The 20,253-nt window shown below is 42.9% G+C and overlaps 1 protein-coding gene across 1 annotated transcript; it reads right to left on the bottom strand.

Annotated features, from left to right (window-relative positions):
- Positions 1-8,539: 8,539 nt before the first annotated feature.
- Positions 8,540-20,208, bottom strand: LOC308315750 (uncharacterized protein). Its single transcript, XM_080763881.1, has 4 exons — positions 19,989-20,208; positions 11,937-12,159; positions 11,019-11,421; positions 8,540-10,599 (listed from the first exon to the last, which is right to left on the bottom strand). Exons 2-4 carry the CDS (start codon positions 12,042-12,044, stop codon positions 8,837-8,839), a joined length of 2,274 nt encoding a protein of 757 aa, XP_080620007.1. The 5' UTR covers positions 12,045-12,159; positions 19,989-20,208; the 3' UTR covers positions 8,540-8,836.
- Positions 20,209-20,253: the final 45 nt, after the last annotated feature.

The following is a 20,253-nucleotide window of genomic DNA, read 5'->3' as shown; positions in this document are numbered from 1 at the left end:
AAGACAACACATATGATGCTAAACCCAACACCTTACCAAGACAACACATTATGATGCTAAACCCAACACCTTACCAAGACAACACATATGATGCTAAACCCAACACCTTACCAAGACAACACATTATGATGCTAAACCCAACACCTTACCAAGACAACACATATGATGCTAAACCCCAACACCTTACCAAGACAACACATATGATGCTAAACCCAACACCTTACCAAGACAACACATATGATGCTAAACCCAACACCTTACCAAGACAACACATATGATGCTAAACCCAACACCTTACCAAGACAACACATATGATGCTAAACCCAACACCTTACCAAGACAACACATATGATGCTAAACCCAACACCTTACCAAGACAACACATATGATGCTAAACCCAACACCTTACCAAGACAACACATATGATGCTAAACCCAACACCTTACCAAGACAACACATATGATGCTAAACCCAACACCTTACCAAGACAACACATAATGATGCTAAACCCAACCCCTTACCAAGACACGACACTTCTCCCTTTCATTTTTCACTGGTAGGCTACAATGCGATGTACAATGCATCTTTACTGAATGAATAGAGGCTATGTGCATGACATCATTGTATCCGGAAGTAATGCAGGAACAAACAAACAGAAAAGTCCTATCTGATTGAGACTGTGTGCAGTTGTTTGTTTTTGTCTGTCAAGAGTTTGGAAGCGCTCGTTTTTATCCTCCTGCATTATGTGCAATTTAGAAACAGGTACCATTGAGTGATTTCCAATGAGCGTTTATAAACTCCAATACTCCATGCTGCTCAATGTTTTGCCACTCACTCAGTCTAGATGAGGGGGTGTGGTGGGCGGGACCCAGGGGTGGTCTTTTAGATGGGTCCCAGCCCATAAAATGTCCCTGGGACTCCCAGGGACATTTCAGCTTCATGAGTCCTATTTCAACGTTAGAATACAGTACTACTGGCTGAGTACAGTATTGCATCCCAGGACCCCGGAGGTGAGTCTTAAGGATGTAATGCAGGCTATTTGCATCAGACCACAGACCAATAATTGAGAGTGTGCAAATGGAACCAAATGGAACCCTCACTAGAGGATACAGACACTTAAGTATACATTTGGTTCCATTTGTGCACTCTCAGAGTTACAGACCTGTAAGGGTCTATTTTGTAAAGTGGGGTCCGGGCACCCATATCAATTTGAGGGTTCCTTGACATGAATATGTTTAGAACCTGCACTGCGATGAAGGTTCCATGACATAGTGTGTTTTCAAAGATGTACAAGGGGTTAAACCAGGAGGTGACAGAACCGGTCCCACCAGTTCACCCACCATCAGCACACGTCACATCAGATAAACACACTGCCTGCCCTATAGCTGCCAGTCATTTAATGACAGACACACACACACACACACGCACATGCACTTCCTCATGTCATGAAGACCAAGCGATGACAGCATTGCTTCAAAAGGACAAAGTCAATTAAATGAACAGAGAGTTACTTACTTACGCCTGTCACCCTTTCCAGGGTATATAGGCCGTCGACAAGGAACCTCCAGAGTATCTCGGTCACTGGCGTTCTTTTCTATCTGCGACCAGGACCTCCCAGCCTCTTGGTGTCTGCCTGGAGATCCCTCCGCCAGGTGTTTTGGGGCCGACCTCTGTTCCTCTTCCCCTGGGGGTTCCATATGTCAGAGCCTGTCTGGTCGTGTTTGATACTGGCTTGCGTAGTGTGTGCCCGATCCATCTCCATCTTCTTCGTCCGAACAGAGAGTGAATAACACAGTAATGTTATGAGTCTACACACAAATAAAACAGCATTATATGTCTGTGGATTACCATATAATTTAGTTTATAGTAACCTATAGTTTAAAGGTCGGGGTCATTACCCTAGCTGCATGTGCGGCGATGTCACACACAACAAAAAATAGTTCTACAAGCTTGTAGATCTGCCATTAACTCCAGCTATGTTCTGTCTTTTTTTCAATGGCGTCCTAAAACATAGATGTCCACACAAGTATAGCAATACAAAATGTGTCGTTTCCCCCAGCGTGCTAAACAGAGGAAACAAATGATGTTCCAAATGAGATGACTTCACTTGTGGGGGTCCCGCTACGTCCTTAAAGTCCGGATTAACCCCCATGAGTGCCCCTGTGCAGATCATTTTAGTGCCCCCCCCCCCCACAGACACACACACACAAACCCCCATAGCAGAGCACGTCCGACCCCGAACACAATAAAGAATAGGCAAATAGTAGGCTACAACTTAAAAAAACGGGGTTAAAGGGTGGTCTGAAAAATACAATATTTTCAGCAGCAGCTCAGCACAGCTCAGCCTGGGCCGGCCGTAAGAACACAATACACTCAATTGCAATAATAATAGTGAGGCAATAAGCACATCAATAATAGGCCTATAATGTTAGCTCTTTCTGCCCTTCATTAATGCAGGGCAGAATCAAAGCATTAGGACTATGGACTAGAGCTAGCATAATGTGTAACATTAATTATCCTGAACAAAGATCGAACCCAGTACAATAAATTACACGAATGAAAACAGAATATGATTGGATTTTTTTTATTATCCACAAACAAAAGTGCAGTAGCCTATAGAGCGCCGCAGTCCCGCCCCCTTTCAGAAAAGCGAGTGGCCCAGGAAATGAAACCCCAATGCATTCTTCCATCGGCACTTCTAATATAATTTATTTAAAGACGGTTACGCCGCGGACAAAGCCAATTCGGATCGTGACAAATCATGACAATGAACACAATGTTTTGGGCCGATAAATTATATGAGAAGTGCCGATGGGAGAATGCATTGGGGTTTCATTTCCTGGGCCACTCGGGGGGCGGGACTGCGGCGCTCTATAGGCTACTGTTGGTACTACTGTTGTCCCCTATGGGGACAAAAGCTAGAGGTGCTCCGATCACGTTTTTGGGGGCCAATACCAATCACCGATTTTGTATTAATTAATCGGCCAATACTGATATCGATATTTTGTATTATTTTAATTTTTAATTTTTTACTAAAGTGTTGAAGTTACAACATGGCAAGGAAATTACAACCTAAACTTCTACCAAAGTGTTCTAGCTTTTTAAAGTTAATGAATACCGAAAATAGAAGATCTGCAAGTTCACAAACTTCACAGTGAGATGCAATGTGAGCTTGCATATCTGCTATTTTCTGATTTAGAAGCCGTTTTTTAAGAATCATCCTCAGGTCTAAAATGGTTTATTACCTGAAGCAGAGCACTCTTCTTTGCCCGATGTCGCTCTCCTACAACACCTCTCTTAGATTGGAACATGGACAGCAGTTTAGGTGTGTAGAGGTCCAACATCTCCATGAATTTCGGCTCAAGCTTCATTGTAGTGATCAACTTGAACTCTGTGCTGACCTGAAAAACAGATGAGGGGAAGGGAGAAAAACAAAACACACATTGTGATCTTGTACATCCATTTTCCACCACTGTTGCTCCAGGAATGGGTACAATTGGTTAAATACAATGTAAATGTGTGTCACATGCAGGATGTCATTTCTGGCCTCTTGTTCTTAACAGTGTCGCAGGCCACCCCATGTCTTAAATTTGCAAGGACAGTTTAAATGAATACAGGAAACTGAATAGCCATGTCCAAATGTACCGTGATTCCCTCTGTAATGTTTCAGAAGTGTCCCTTTTGTTGAAGCCACGAAAGAGCAGTGTTTACATCGCCATTCCATAAGCTGTAAAACAAAGAAGAGATACACTAGGTGTTAACAGGGAACCAACAGACTGATGTAATGTTTCTTTCATTAAAAAAATGAGTTTGACTAATATTTGTCATACCAACTAATTACTAATCTATAAAAATCACACCTGTGTGAACTGAGCGATGCAACTATAGCCTATGCATCGTACTGTACTACTCATACTCTACAGTATAACTCGTACTGTACACTGGCTGCTGTGTGTGTGACCTGAATCAGCCCAATCAACCCCAATTCGTACTCATCAGGACATACATACTGATAAACTAAATCTACTCCCAACTGTAAAATCTCAATGATTCAACATTTTAATTATCCTCCTCAAGGATCAAAATATTACACAGGGAAGAATTATTGGAGCAGCTGTGTTCACATAAGGCAGCGAGCAGACAACGCAGTGGTAAATGAATAATATCTGCAACACAATGTTTCAGGAATATAGTTGAATAACTGTATAGAAAGGTTGTAAAACAATTAAACAGTGTAGTACCAGTAAGGTATCCAGTCACTTGTTTGTCCAGACTGTTGAATTGCTGTCTGTATACGGGAGGCAAATAGGACAGCATACCAGGAGACAAAGAGTTGAGGTGTAGCTGGGTGGAGCTGGAAGACATGGACAGTAGGAAATAAGACTAAATACACAATAATGAAACCCTGTTAATTTCCCATCAGGCACACTGTTCAATCCTTAGCTCTTGTCAATACTTTTCATTGATTCAATATGTATAAATGCCAAAGAAAGACTAATAGTTTACAAAATCTGTCAAACTTTGTCGTTACTACTCACGTGTTTTTGGCCGCTAACATTTTCCACAACAACTTCACCAATACCTCGCCCTGGTTGACGTTAGCATTAGCATCAGTGCTAGTCCCAGCAGCACCTGTCTCGTCGGACTCATCACTGTCTGCGTCTTCATGTGGTGGTTTAAGAAAGAAGTTTGAAACCAATGGAACCTTTTTCAGTAATTTAGCCGTCTTCGCATCCTTAATCTTTTTTGCTTTCCTCTTAGAAGAACCGCTCGCCGGCATATTGTGTTAATTTGTCTATGTCAAAAACCCTCACTAAACAAACGTAAACCAAATTGAAAAACGCCCGCCTCAATGCAGTCACAAATCTGATTGGACAAAACACAGCCGGGTGCAGGGGTCACATGACGGTAGTACTATGGGTAGCAGGCAGGTCAAAATAAAATGTGGTTAAAGTTAACCGTCCACAATTTATTTATAATATAAATTATCACCACATCACCTTAGTATGTCAAGATTAACAGCTTGATTTTGAGCTTCTACTGCATTAATGATAACAAATAATTTCAATTTCATTTCACTAAAGGCCCAAGGCCAATAAGGGTAACAAAATACAAATACAAAATATGTAATTTTCTCAACAATTATGACAACATTTATTTAAAGTAATAAGTGATGATAGCCTATAAAGTTTTTGGTGCTGCACAAAAAATAATCACAATATTTAATTATTCATAATATATTTGAGCATTTTGAGGCAACAACATATTAATATTTGCAAATCTGCCTGAAACAAGTAATCAACATAATAATCCATTATATTTCTAGTCCTTATAGCTTCAGGAAGGAGCTAGCTTGAACTGTGCTATTATTGTTAGGTTAGGTGGCTCTATTCAGAAATATATATACCTATAACTCCTGGTGGTCAGGGACGGGGTGGGAGTGACTCCCATTAACTTACAGCCTTCAAGGCCCCCAGCGGCCTGAGGCCCCTCCTCAATGGGACCTTGACGCCCAGCCTGTAGGGCCCCAGCCCCCAGGAGCCTGCGCTGCGTTTCAGGCTCCCCTGTGGCCCCTCCTCAATGGGACCTCTCAAAGTGGGCCCCTTGAGGACCACTGCTTCACAGTACGGTGGAGCAGTGGTCCGCAAAGGGCCCACTTTGACGCCCAGCCTGTCAGGGCCTCAAACCCAGTACTGTGCGACGCAGTCCAGTTTCCCGCAAAGGGCCCCTGAGAGCCAAGGGCCCCTGGGCTCTTGGCTTTTCAAACAGCCCGTGTTGTTTTTCTCCTGCTGTACCACAGTGTGACGTCACCGAGGCTGACGTGTTGTTTTTCTCCAGGTTGTTGCCTGTTGGCACTCTGCTGTACCACAGTGTGACGTCACAGAGGTGTTTTTCTCCTGGTTGTTGTCTGTTGGCACCTTAGAGTGTGTGGGCGCGTTCGGAAACAGCGCACTGTGCAATGCAAACTAATAGGCGAGTGCGGTATTTTCGAACGCGCCCTATATGACCTTATAGGTTGGCACTCTGCTGTACCACAGCGTGATGTCACCGAGGCTGACATGTGCGTCACTCAGCTGAAAACATTCACCACATGATTCAGATTCTTATCACCTGTCCTACAATATACTGCCAGTAGGCCTTATAGTGGACAGTAACTGAATAGATCTAGATTACTGTACTTAGCTAAGGTACGGTTAATGACTAATCAATCGAATGTGTTCCACCTTAGGTCAATGGTACCGAGTATATACTTATTCGTTTATTGGTCTCACCTTTTAATATTAATGTTATATTATCATTAAAATCACAGGTTGAGAACCACTTCATGGACTATGGTACAAATTAATACTAGCAAGGTTTTTGTTATGTTTTTTTTTATTTGTCCTTAAACCACCGTTTAAGGAAGTGGAATCAATAGGGAGCGATTACCATAGATAACATAACATAACAAATAAAGAGAACTGAAAAAGCAGAAGTACAGACATCGTGTCCGTTAATAATAAAAAAGTAGAGTGAGGGGGCCTATGTACATAATTTGTTTTATACCAGTGATTTCCAAACCTTTTTAGCTTGACTTGAGAGCCAAAAGAGACATTTGATGGCCCAAGAGACGATTTATGTACATTATAGTATCCAAATTATTCATTTTTCCCCCAAACATTTTTGAGATTTTTCAAAGAACTGTGGCTGTGGCCCAAGCAGACGGTGTTGTAGTGTGTGCAGATTACATGGAGGCAGTAATGTGAGACCTGAACACATTGCAGAGTTTAATTTACAACAAGGAGGAGGAGGAGGAGGGAGGTCCAGGAGTATCCAATACTTCACAAGCAGCTTTGCTGAAATAAAACAAACAAAAGAAAAGCAGGACTGGATCTATCATGAAATACGAATCATTCTCAATTTCCTGGGTTTCATATCCATTAGTCCACTGCACTGACCCCCTTTATGTTTTATCTCTGGGTCACCAATATACACTGCAAAATCATGAACAGTTTTAACTCTGAGAGTGGGCAAATGTTCTATTTGTACACTCTCAGAGTTACACACACCTGTAAGGTTCCATTTGTACACTCTCAAGAGTTACAGACCCATAATTGTCCATTTGGTTCCATTTGTACACTCAGAGTTACAGACCTGTAAGGGTCCATTTGGGTCCACTTGTACACGCTGAGAGTTACTAATATCTCAAGACCAATTCCGCTAACGGCACCACTGCCCTAAACATAGTAGTGTGGTTGTTAGTAGGAATAAACACAGAGGCACCCAGGAGGAAGTGTACTAAGAATTAAGCAGAGGAGCCAAACTGAGTTCCTTGTTCTACACACAAAAAGGAGGTTGTGCCCCAGAGGCAAAAACAAAGGAAAGGTTCCCAGATTGCAGAGTTACAGACCCGTGAGGCTGCATTTGGACCCCTTGGTGGTCCCCGAGCCTCACCTTGAGAACCACTGGCACCCAAGTAACAAATCAGAGGGAAAACTGTGACATCCAATCAGACAGACAGTCTCGTTAAATGACAAATTATGTACACGGTCTTCTTCATTAAACCTTTGCAGTCCTTCATCAATCATTCATGTAGAGCAGCATATCTGCTGTCATTGAAACCTAATTATACATTGTTGAACGAGCGGAGTTCCTCAGGGCTCTCTACTAGTTTTTCTGTTTTCGCTCGCTCTACATTATGCAAGTGCATTTTGAGCTTGTACTGCTCCAGGTGGTGAATTGTAAAGTGTGGTTCGGGACTTTAAGAGTACATTTATACACTTTGAGAGTTGCATTGATCACTTCAAGCATTTTCAACCTTGTATTCATTGCTCCTCACCAATGCTCATTATAAGATGGTAATAATTTTTTACTATTAGGTCCGTGTGTGTGGAGAGTTTGGAAACATGGCCTACCAGTCACATCATAGGTGTACTACTCACCACCTAGCTATTTTTGGCTAACCTTACCCCCAGAATAGGGATGTTGGGGATTTAAGGGGTTAACAAAAGTGTCATTTTAAGTTTTAAGCATATTTTGATTATCGCGATAATATTGTTAATCACAACAGTTTTTGCTACAATAATGGTGACATCAGTCATTTTCATATCATCTCATCACTAGACCACCAGGACCAAGCTGCTGCTGGTCCCCAGGACCAAGCACTGAACCCGGAGCGATCAATAGGGCTTTTTCTGGCTTGCTAGTTGCTACCAAAATGACAAATGGTGCATTTATATAGTGCCTTTATCCAAGGCGCTTTACATAGAAGCCATGCAAGGTACCAACCAGCACATCAGGAGCAATTTGGGGTTCAGTGACTTGCTCAAGGACACTTCGACATGTAGACCGGAGGAGCCGGGATTCGAACCGCCGACCCATGGATCATTGGAAGACCTGCTCTACCTCCTGAGCCACAGTCACCCATCCATTATCCATGAAGCCCCCCATCCTCCAAAACCACTCTCAAAACCCACGCATTTTTTTATAGATTTTACTCTATAGACACAGACTATACCCTATATAACTTTTTTTTGGTGTATCTGAGATATCATCATCATCTGAGATATCAGTAGGTAGGTTTGATCATTTCAAACAATATTTCAAACTTTTTCTTTAGTTTGCTATAGAACAATGGCATGTTAACTTTGCAGGAAATCCACAAATGCTATACTTTCTATTACCTTTTAATCACAATTGACGATGTCACTCATAGGCAGGTGCAGGTTCGTGAACTGTCCACAGCCCACAAATGGTGCCATCTCAGTAATAATGAGCATTAGTGAGGGCCAATTACACGAAGATGAGGCTGAAAATGGGTTCAGTGCTACTTCACTTTCGGCGCCATGTACGGCACTCAGTCTCGGAGCAGTCCCAGCTTCTTGAGCGCCTCGCGGCGGTCCTCTCCGTTCTTGGCCCGCGGGCAGATGACAACACTGATGCCATGGGAGCGGGGCAGCTTCTGGAGGTCTCCCGCGAGGTGGGGGGACACCTGGTATCCGCCCTGAGCCTCAGAGAAGTCCTTCCCACTGCCGAGGGAGGCGGGGCGCGCCCGAGTGTTCCGAACCTCGCTCGGGCAGCGCTGGGCGTTGGTGGCAGCACCGCCGGTAGACGTGCCCGAGCGCTCCAGCGTGGCAGATTTGTTCTTGGGTGAGGCGGGAGGAACGGCGGGGACAGGAGGCGTGTCTGTGGGCGGAACCAGAGGTTCAACGGTGTCGCTGAAAGCGGCGGGGGCCGGAAGGATGTTGGCATCCCGGACCACAGGATCCGGGATGGGGTCCGCCGAAGATGCTTCCACTGTCGGGGGTGGAACGGTCCCTGGCACCGGAGATGGGACCGGAACCGGAACCGAGGCAGGCGGTGGGTTTATCGTCGGGACAGGGGGTGGAGATGGCGTGGAGGTGGGGACATAAGGAGGGCTCAGAGGAGCGCTAGGCGCCGCCCAGGATTTCCTGGAGCCACGGGAGAGTTTGTTGGGGCTCAGGACAGGGGGGCCCGGGACTCTCTCCTCACTCTTTAGAAGGCCCAGCTTCCGGAGGGCCTCCATGCGAACCCTCTGTGGGTCAAGTTGTATCAACCTGTCACTGGAAGAGGAGACAGGGTGGGCCGGGGTACCACTGGAGCCTGCAGGGGGCTTGTGGGACTTGAGGATTATGTTGGAGGGCAGCTTCTTGGGTCTGGGGGCCACAGCGGGCGGGCTTTTGATCTCCACTGCCTCGAGAGGAGGGCTGGGCTGGGGCATCTCAGGAAGAGACGATGGTGCATGGCCGTTGACAGGAACTTCAACAGGAGGTTCGGAGGGAGGCTCTAGAGATTCAGGAGAACTCACAGGAGAAGGTGTCTTCACGGCTTGCCTGCCCATGTCCTCCATGTCAGCGGGCGTGGTCGAGCTTCTCTGCTTTTGATCTCCACTGCTTTTTATCTCCACTGCCTCGAGAGGAGGGCTGGGCTGTGGCGTCTCAGGAAGAGACGATGGTGCATGGCCGCTGACAGGAACTTCAACAGGAGGTTCGGAGGGAGGATCTAGAGATACAGGAGAACTCACAGGAGAAGGTGTCTTCACGGCTTGGTCCTCCATGTCAGTGGGTGTGATCGAGCTTCTCTGCGACGTCCCTAGAGAACCAAGAAGCTCCTGGTCCTTCGGATGCTCCGGCTCCGGCTGAGGCGTGGCGGGCTCGTCCCTGAAGTCTGACGGAGGAAGGATCAGACCCATGTCCATCTCAGAAGAGTGGCCACCAGGTTGCACATCTTTCTCTGTACCCTCATCTCTGTCTACGACACCGGTGTCCGAGTCCGACGGGGTGGATGTAGCAGCCGGAGAAGGGGTTCTGGTATCCGTGGCTGGATCTGCATCTTGAGTCTGGAGTTCTGGGGACGTCTGCCCTGCTGTTGGAGCCGTTGTCGGAGCGTTTGCATCATCAGCGTCTGCGGAGGTCTGTGGATCTGCGTGTTCGTGGGGAGGAGCACTGTGTTCGATGGATGATGCAGCACTTGTAGGTTCTGTTGGCTCGTCGGGCGTTTCTGGGAGACTGTTCGCCAGGAGGAATGGTGTCGGAACGCCACCACTGAGGAAGGACTTCTGGTCATGGCCGGTTTCATCGTGTTGGAAACCCTGGGCATCTGAGAACAAAGACACCAGGCAGGTTTTTATTGAAAACTGATAGGGGACATTTTCTTATTCACTTAAGCACTTATTTGTACCATAAATAGCGGAAATGTCTCACAACACATCGCATCCCATCATGGGCTCAGCACAGATCATTTTCAAATATGTTCGATATTTATCTTGACTCTTATCTCCATATTCTAACTTAAAAATAAGTAAATAACACCCTCTCTACATTTGTAGATGTCTATTTGGTTCCATTTGTACACACTCAGAGTTATTGAAATTAAGAAGTTTGACAAACAGTGATTTATGTTCCCCGGGTTACATGTTCCGCGCTTACAACACTAACCCAGGGAGCATAGAACCTGGGGAGAATATAACCTAGGGAACATAGAACCCAGGGAACATAGGGATGCCCATTGATATTTACCATGTGTTACGCTGGATTGCTGGGGTGTTGTTTCAGTGACACTGGGTACAGACAGTTGCTGGGGTGTTGTTTCAATGTCACTGGGTATAGACGACTGCTGGGGTGTTGTTTTAATGTCACTGGATACAGATGACTGCTGGGGTGTTGTTTTAATGTCACTGGATACAGATGACTGCTGGGGTGTTGTTTTAATGTCAGTGATTATAGACGGTTGCAGGGATGTTGTTTCAATGTCAGTGATTATAGACGGTTGCTGGGGTGTTGTTTCACCGTGCTGTCCTCCATCCAGCTCGTCATTGGACACTCCACTGTCCTCTTCCAACTCCAGACTCTCGATGGTCTCCTCCAGGAACATCAGACACGCCCTCTCCTCAGGCGATAGATGCTCCATGCTGTCATCACTCTGACACACGCGCACGCGCACGCGCACACGCACACGCACACACACACACACACACACACACACACACACACACACACACACACACACACACACACACACACACACACACACACGTGAGCTGAGGTTCTCTAAAACAAATTATCTCTTATCGGGTGGAACACTCATGTCCCAAAAATTGCATTTCTGCAAGCTCATAATACTGTAAGTATGTCACTTCACGCTTGCAGATCTGTTATTTTTAGACGTTAAAATATGGAGATAAACGCTGATTCTGATTCTAGGAGGTTTAGAAATCCCCCTTTTCAACAAACTGAGCAACCGAGCACTCCAGAGTAGCAGATTGGGTCTTGGGAGGGGCAGGTGGCTTTTACCTCTTTCTTATTATTAGCCAATTTGGTTAAAGTTTGACCAGTTTGTGATTACTTTTGATGCAGTAATCAGTTGTTTTCCTTTCTTCAGTGACACACACACACACACACACCCATGGACATGGTAATGTAGTTCAGAACACTCACAAATGCAGAGTTGGCGCTGATCACGCTGTCACAACTCCCGGCGCTACTATCCATACTGCTCAGGGTCTCCATGGCAACGCTGCCTGGCCACGTGCCACTCTTCGGCATCGCCCAAAGGTTCACGGATGGGGGGGGCGGGACCAGGGCCTCAGGGGCCCTCTCTGATTGGATGAGGCGGGGCGGGACCAGGGCTTCAGGGGCCCTCTCGGTTCTCAACCGTAAACTGTAATGAATGAGAGAAATTACAAGTTATGAGAATGCAGTGTTATATTGTATTAAAAAAAAAACAGCCACACAATGTATATTAGGCTACATGACATCTCACGTCGTCATTTGTGCCCTAATCAAACATTAACCCATTCTGACCTGAGATCAGATTCATACGAGGTTTCCACTGGACACACACTGGTCTGATTAACCCCATTCTGACCTGAGATCAGATTCTAAAAATGTTTCTAAAATAGCAGACCTACAAGCTCGTAGCGCGCCACTCTGTGGCGCGCTATGAGCTTGTAGATCTGCTATTTTTCAATAGCTAAAGCATGACATGATGCTGACACCAAAACGGGTTCCCGTTTTGGCTGCCATAGACTTGGCTGCCATACGACGCAATTTCAAAAGCCATGCATTGGAGGGCCCCTCAAAAAACTAAAAAACTAAAACATGGTCACTTTCTGAGCGTTTCTGTACGTCAAATGATTGATATCAAAATATTACTGCTGGATTATTATATAAGCATTGCATGGTTTAGGGCAGTGCTTCGCAACCTTTAGATCTGGGTTTGTCCCTAGAATTAGAACTAATTAGAACTAAACATGGAGAAAAAGCATTCTGTTTTTATGCTCTACATATCTGGAACTTTTAAATTACCGGTGTATTTATTCAAATGTCCTTGTATATTATCTATTCTTTTCTCTGTGGCCTGATTAGAAGTTTCCTTCCTTTTTACTCTATTATAATGACGTTTCTTCGTAACGTAAATCACGCTGAATTGCCTCGCTGTATCTTGCCTTGTGACACATTAACGCTGGGAATGTCATGGTGTCCAATCAGATTACACCCAGAGAGGAAGCTTTGTTCTCATTTGACAGGATTTCACAAGGATTAAATCTTGACAGAGTATGATATTACTCAGCAGCCACAGACGGTGTAATAACCATTAGAAGTGATATACTGTACTGAGGCCTTGAGACAACTTTTACAGTAGTACTAGTATAGCCTGGAGTCCAGCCCTGAATCACTACCATTTAAATAATATGTCCTGGTGATTCATTGAATAATGAAGTGAAACTAAATTAAATGTCAGACTGAGTGTCAGGCTACAGTATTATAGATCAAGTCTTGTGTCATCATTTAGTGCCCTAAATGACGACAGTTTGGCTATAAACAGGGGTCATCAATATGTCTGTCCAAGACGTGACCTCGTCTGTGGCAATTTTGTTGTTACAGTGACACCATTACGATGTTCTTATTTTGATCATAAGACCCAATTACTGAATGTCAAGTCTCAAATGTTTTATTTTCAAGCACCCGTATCTCTGAAAGTGTCCAAAAGTAACCAAGGTTGACCCATACGGGCCCAGTTGGTTCCATGTGTACGCTCTCAGAGTTACAGACCTGCAATGGTCACTTAGGGCTACTATAGGTCTTTGTGTTTGGCTACTCCATTTGTATGTCCAAGGCAAACGTTTAATTTTGGTTGACAAAAATGTCCACCACAAGCCAGCATGGTGATGAGTCTGACCCCTATTGCAATGCTCTGGATGCATGTCTACTGTTAGCAGATCTACAAGCTCATAGCGCGGCCACCAAGTGGCGCGCTACGAGCTTGTAGATCTGCTATTTTTGAAAAATCTAAGAACGACTGACATAGATTTTTTTTTTAAATCTGATCTCAGGTCAAAATACAGGTACAGTAGGTCTGTTATTACTGTAAATGAGGCAGTGCTATAACCTGTTTCATTCTAATTGCTGTGCTGTCATCTGTCATCATCACACCTGGCTGTTCCTCCAGGAAACAATAATAGCATAACCTTAATATTTCTGACACACCTACTAATGTACGCACCACACTGACAAATAATAGACCATAAAACAGCTCGTAAAAACAAACCTCGTGGGAACCATTATAACCCAGATCTAGTAGTGTACAATCTATAATGTAATGTCTCTGATCAAATATTGTGTCCATCATTGATGAGAGGGTGAGATTAAATATTAATCCATATCATGTCACATTTAGTTCCTGTTGTGACTGCTGTGATTTGATTTTGATTTGATTTCCAAATATTGTTTGATTGTTTTAGAGAGGCTGCTAAAAACTTTGATGAGATCCTAGAGTCCTGATCGATATATCATTTTGGCTGATAATTTTGGTGATTATTTGACTGACGACCGGCGTTGGAAATATTGCAGCCAAAATCTGTGAATGAAATTTTCAATGAATTTCAACATTAATTTCAAAACTCAAGTAATCAGCAAACTATTACTATACATAGAAAATCCCTAACCCTGTAAGAAACAGGCAAAAAATGTGAAAATAGCTTCTGCAAGGCGCTGTGAGTAAAACAGACCCATAAGTGTGTAACCTTCTAGTGGATCATCCGATGACAAGCAAGCCTCCTTCATGCCTGACCCGTGACTCGTAATATGAAATGACATATGAACGGGGAGTATCATTGGTTTAACCTCTTTCATAGTTCATACCCGACACTGCATGACTAATAATATAAATGGTTTAACATAAGGGTATCCATGTTGTGCACCAAACACAAGTGAAGTGTTGTGGAAGTGAAACATGACACCTCACATCAAATGTCAGCTAATGTCAGCTCAGTGCACAGCAGACAGCCACGTTGTCAGTGCCCTGCCTCTCAACATCATGTTGGTGAAGTGTGAAATTCCAGTATATTATACAGGAATTTAACAACTTAGTGCCAGAAGTACTATACTGCAAGTATTAGCTAGGAGTCTAAGTGATGGCGGATGTTGATGCTGATTTCAGAGTCCTAGATCAGTACTGTACCATAAATAAACACACATAACTTTTGTTACCATTGTCGCAATATTGCTTGCTCTGGGTGGATCTTTGTTGGTTGTAAAGTGTCTTGAGACAACTTGTTGTGATTTGACACTATAATAAAAATTGAATTGAATTGAATTGAATTGAACTTTGATAGGTATTTTTTAAGGAAACTTCAACATATGGAAAATGACGTATAACTTTTAACAAGCATCAAGCATGCAAGTGTAATATACACATAAACTGAATGTTATTTTATAGATTTCTTCTTTTTTACAAGCCTGTAGAGCTGCTGTTTAGGACACATCAGCTGCATAACATTGCCAATAACCATGAACCCGCAAGGGTCCATTTGGTTCCATTTGCACAGTTCAGTTATGTTTCAGTTCAGTTATGTTATGTTATGATATATTATCAGTTAAATTAAAAGGTTTGAGAACCACTGATCTATAGGAATAAATACCAAATAAATTCATAATAATTAAAGTGCAGCTCCAAGTTGGTAAAATAATAATGAATATTGTACAGTAAGGATATAAAACAGTTGTGCAACATCAATTCAAAATAATACTGTAAATTAAATCTCATCATGTGATAAAGTATGTGGTATTGGTATGGCATAGACTGGCATAGACACATTTTAGGCATTATCGGTAGCACAGAAAAATGTGCAAATTCCACACAGAAAGGCCCTTTGGCCATTGGCCAACCAACAAAAATCTTGTCTGGAATCTAAAATGATTGCAGAAACATAATTGCCTATATGCTCCAATATGTCAATTTCTCTCCTAAAGCGGTTGACAGCTCCTGACAGATGCTAGGTTCATTGTTTACCCCATAGGCCTATCCTAGTTTCTTTGAGGCACTTCCTACAGTGTACATTGCTCTCTCTGCACTCTACGTATGTGTACTTTGTTTGTGGTCTTAATGGTTCAGGTTTTCTCTGTTTACTCTGATTTCACTCTCTGGAGCTGGGTTGTCTGCTAAATGCCTACATTGCAAATTCTATAGATAGATAGATATATAGATTATTTATTTTTGTGTCATGCACCCAAGGCGCCCAGCCCACATGGACTTATAGGACACACCATACAAATCATTGTTTCAATATTGCATTGTGTACCAGAAACAGTTTTTCTTTTCTTTTCTTTTTTCTTTACACAAACAAAACATTCTGCCTTTTTTTCCCACGCTTTGCGTAAAAAGTCTGCTTGCGTAAGAAGCCAGGGTTTTATAGAGGAAGAAGTCAGGGTTTTATCGGTTGAACTGGGAGAGGTTAATATAATGAAACTATGCGTATGCACTATAGAGTGCTATGTCTATATAAAATGCTATAAGTTGAGCCTTTACATACGCCTGTAAGGTCATCAAGGCTAGGAAAAGTGCTACGGGCTAAGATGGAGTCTGAAGAGGAGACATTTGGTCCGACTCCTCACAAGTAAAGTCACACACACACACACACACACACACACACACACACACACACACACCCCCCCCCCCCCTCAATGAAACAATGGCCTTCAGAAGACTGTCAACACCCAGCAATACACCTGATCCCATCACTACTCTGCACCAGGCGTCTTCAACAGGGGGTCTTCAGAGAAGGGGTCTAATCTAACCGTGGCTCCCTGTGAGGTTCGGGTTAGGTTAGGGTTTTAGGTAGGGTGTCGTATTGGGTTGAGTGAGGTTAGGGTTAGGTTAGGGTTTTAGGTAGGGTGTCGTATTGGGTTGAGTGAGGTTAGGGTTAGGTTAGGGTTTTAGGTAGGGTGTCGTATTGGGTTGAGTGAGGTTAGGGTTAGGTTAGGGTTTTAGGTAGGGTGTCGTATTGGGTTGAGTGAGGTTAGGGTTAGGTTAGGGTTTTAGGTAGGGTGTCGTATTGGGTTGAGTGAGGTTAGGGTTAGGTTAGGGTTTTAGGTAGGGTGTCGTATTGGGTTGAGTGAGGTTAGGGTTAGGTTAGGGTTTTAGGTAGGGTGTCGTATTGGGTTGAGTGAGGTTAGGGTTAGGTTAGGGTTTTAGGTAGGGTGTCGTATTGGGTTGAGTGAGGTTAGGGTTAGGTTAGGGTTTTAGGTAGGGTGTCGTATTGGGTTGAGTGAGGTTAGGGTTAGGTTAGGGTTTTAGGTAGGGTGTCGTATTGGGTTGAGTGAGGTTAGGGTTAGGTTAGGGTTTTAGGTAGGGTGTCGTATTGGGTTGAGTGAGGTTAGGGTTAGGTTAGGGTTTTAGGTAGGGTGTCGTATTGGGTTGAGTGAGGTTAGGGTTAGGTTAGGGTTTTAGGTAGGGTGTCGTATTGGGTTGAGTGAGGTTAGGGTTAGGTTCAGGTTTTAGGTAGGGTGTCATATTGGGTTGATTGAGGTTAGGGTTAGGTTAGGGTTTTAGGTAGGGTGTCGTAATGCCGGTTGGATTGTTAGTACGTCGGACCGACTCTGAGGAGAACTAATATAAAAAATAGCACCCAAAATGCAGAGGAATTTATTTCTCAACCATGTCGGGCACGGTGTCGGACAACATTACATTTTATTCATTAAAACATTGTTACATAATGCCGCTTTAAGCTCCATTTCACAAATGTGAGAATTACCGATCTACAATCTCACAACCCATTACTTACTTAATGGGGGCAAGGGGGCTGAATTCAGTGGTCTGTTATTTCTGTATAATGACCGCTCTATAACAGGCCGATGCCCATTATCAAACCCTCAGAGCACCAGCTGCGCCCCGCTTGATTTACTGCCGTTTCCAACATGACCGCCATGTATTGTAAACACAATGTATTTTACAGCTAAACATTGCTCTCAATTAATTAATTGGCATAACGACTAAATATATATATATATATACGGTAACCGGTATAGATACTCCTGGACCTGGTCACAATATTACTCCACTACAAGTAAAGAAAGTAGCTCTTAATTTTTTTTTGTAATTTGTACAACTGCTACACTAAAAAAAAATAATAATAATAAAAAAACTCAAACTTAAATATTCAAAAGAGCATGCTTTTAAAAATAGCATTTTTTTATATATCAATTAAAAGTTCCTTTCCAGAAATATTCAAAACATGAATAATAGTCAATAATAGTAGCGCTCATAAGTCGTATTTGTCTTTCAAATGATAGTAGAGTGAAAGTATAAAAAACGAAAGTATATCCAAACATACAAATATTCAAGTAAAGTAGCCTAAAAGCCTACTCAAGTAAATAGTAGCCTACTTTGTTACTGTCCCCCTGTCCACCACTAGGTAGATAGCACTTTATGTAGACTTGGATAGTATTTTAGACAGACTTATAGCTCGTTACGTAGACAGCACTAGAATTGCATTTTATGTAGTCATAGCACTTTATAGTACACATGTATATTGTATAATATAGTATAGTATGTATAGTTGACATAGATACTCCACTGTTACGTTCTTAGTTTATACATGATTCATGATAACTACTTTTTATATATGTGATGTATGCCATGCTTTTGTTTTTGCTTAAATGTAAGTCGCTCTGGATCAAGAGCGTCTGCTAAATGCCTAAATTGTAAACTGTAAATTGTAGGTATAGGACTTGGCACTAGGCCTATACAGACACATCCCAGAATCAAGAATGTAGTGATAAGGGACGTTTCAATGAACATGGGCATGAGTCAGTGTGAAAACCGGACAGGCACATCCAGGAATAGACGTGGCCTGGCTCAAATGAGTCTATAAAAGACTCCATTGTGAGTGCCCACTTGCCCAGAGTGAAAAAAGTAAAAATATGTGTCAGAGAGGCCGGTGGGACAGAAGAGGTTTAATGATTAACAGTAAACAAAGGTTGGCTTTGAAACCATATGCTGTGCAAATATTACATTGATTAATGTTTAGCTTGGCACTCTGTTAGAGCATCTAATAAGAATGCTATTGGCAATATAGTTCATGCACTAATATTTGCGACCACTGTGATGCCAGATGCATGGTGCTAATCTATTCATCCATAGATTATACACCATGGCCTACAGTAAATATTACATGATTAGTTTGCACTTAATTTAGGCAATTAGCAGACACTTATCCAGACTAGCGATATTTACAATAAAATGAATCACATAGGCCTACTGTACAGTACAGTACAGTACAGTACAGAGACAGTGTCACAGGATTATAGGCTAAATGCAAGCATAAAAGGTTATCATTTTTTATAGTGGCTACGCCTATAGCCAGCTAGCTATATTGTTTATATAGTCTAAACTTTAGACTGGGTTTTAGACTCAATTATGATAAAATTATTGGCTACATTGAAACCATATGGGATAGGCTACCCATTAGCCTAGGATTTAGACTAAGATGTATTTATCAACTCAATTCTGACATGGCCTACCCGCAGGTAAAAACACCTGTCTTAATCTAAATTAACATTATTGGGTGAAAAAAAACCAAGAGAAGGCCAACCAGGCCGAAACGCGTATTATCCACTCTCTGTCCAGCACTACTTTTCAAATGATTGTATTTACAGTAAATAAAATCATGTGAAAAGGAGTGCTGGCATTTTCTTCTGCTGTTGTGCTGCTGCGGGTTGTCTGCTTCGGCAGTATAGGCTACTTTTTTTCCAGAAGAAAAAAAAAGGCTAACAAAAACATTCAACCCGTTTTATAAGTAGGCCTATCATTAGATACCCTTTCGATCTAGCATGGTCTCCGTTGCAACGGCATTATAGAGCTGGACCAGAGCTACTTTTGAATCAAAAGTTTCGATCATGCTTTTTTTAAAAGCTATACCAACTATCATATAGCCAGCTAATCTCTCAGAAGCGTTTCAGCAGCTGAATAATATCTTCTGTTCTGGGAACTACCGTAATTAACCCGACGTTGGCAACAGTGTTAGTAACACTGTGTTATCCTACAAGTTGTTGAGGAAAAACCACAACAACATGACAGCAACAGGTGCGACAGATCATCAACTCGATCCATCCATATGCAACCGCCTCACTCGATCATTGTTTGGTTTTAATTTAATTGTATAGCCTATAAATCACTGAACGGACAGACAGACCACATATTTAACTTACCAGGGAAGACTTCAGAAGCAGGTGTTTTGTTATTCCGCAGCAAAAAGTAAAAATGTCCATGAACCTTCATGGACATTTTGTTTTCATTGAAAACAAAATAAAATGTTCTGATTTCAGAACTCAGTCCACAGAAGCTCCCATGCATAGGCTACTGTATCATTCTGTCAGTCTATCATTCTGTCTGTCTCTCTATCTGATGTCCGTCCGTCTGCCTGTGTGACTGTGTGTCTGTGACTGTGTGTCTGTGATCGGCAGGTGGAAAAAC

The sequence above is a fragment of the Protomyctophum bolini genome, assembly GCF_963924005.1.
Source record: "Protomyctophum bolini genome assembly, chromosome: 5".
Classification (NCBI taxonomy): Eukaryota; Metazoa; Chordata; class Actinopteri; order Myctophiformes; family Myctophidae; genus Protomyctophum; species Protomyctophum bolini.
This window is presented reverse-complemented; position numbering and strand designations above follow the sequence as displayed.

Excerpts from the sequence above, each read along its gene's own strand:
- LOC308315750 (XM_080763881.1), bottom strand. The coding sequence starts at position 12,044 with ATGCCGAAGAGTGGCACGTGGCCAGGCAGCGTTGCCATGGAGACCCTG. Across the intron at positions 11,422-11,936 it reads TCAGCGCCAACTCTGCATTT|AGTGATGACAGCATGGAGCA; the intron begins GTGAGTGTTCTG and ends CGCGTGTGTCAG. Across the intron at positions 10,600-11,018 it reads GCAATCCAGCGTAACACATG|ATGCCCAGGGTTTCCAACAC; the intron begins GTAAATATCAAT and ends CTTTGTTCTCAG.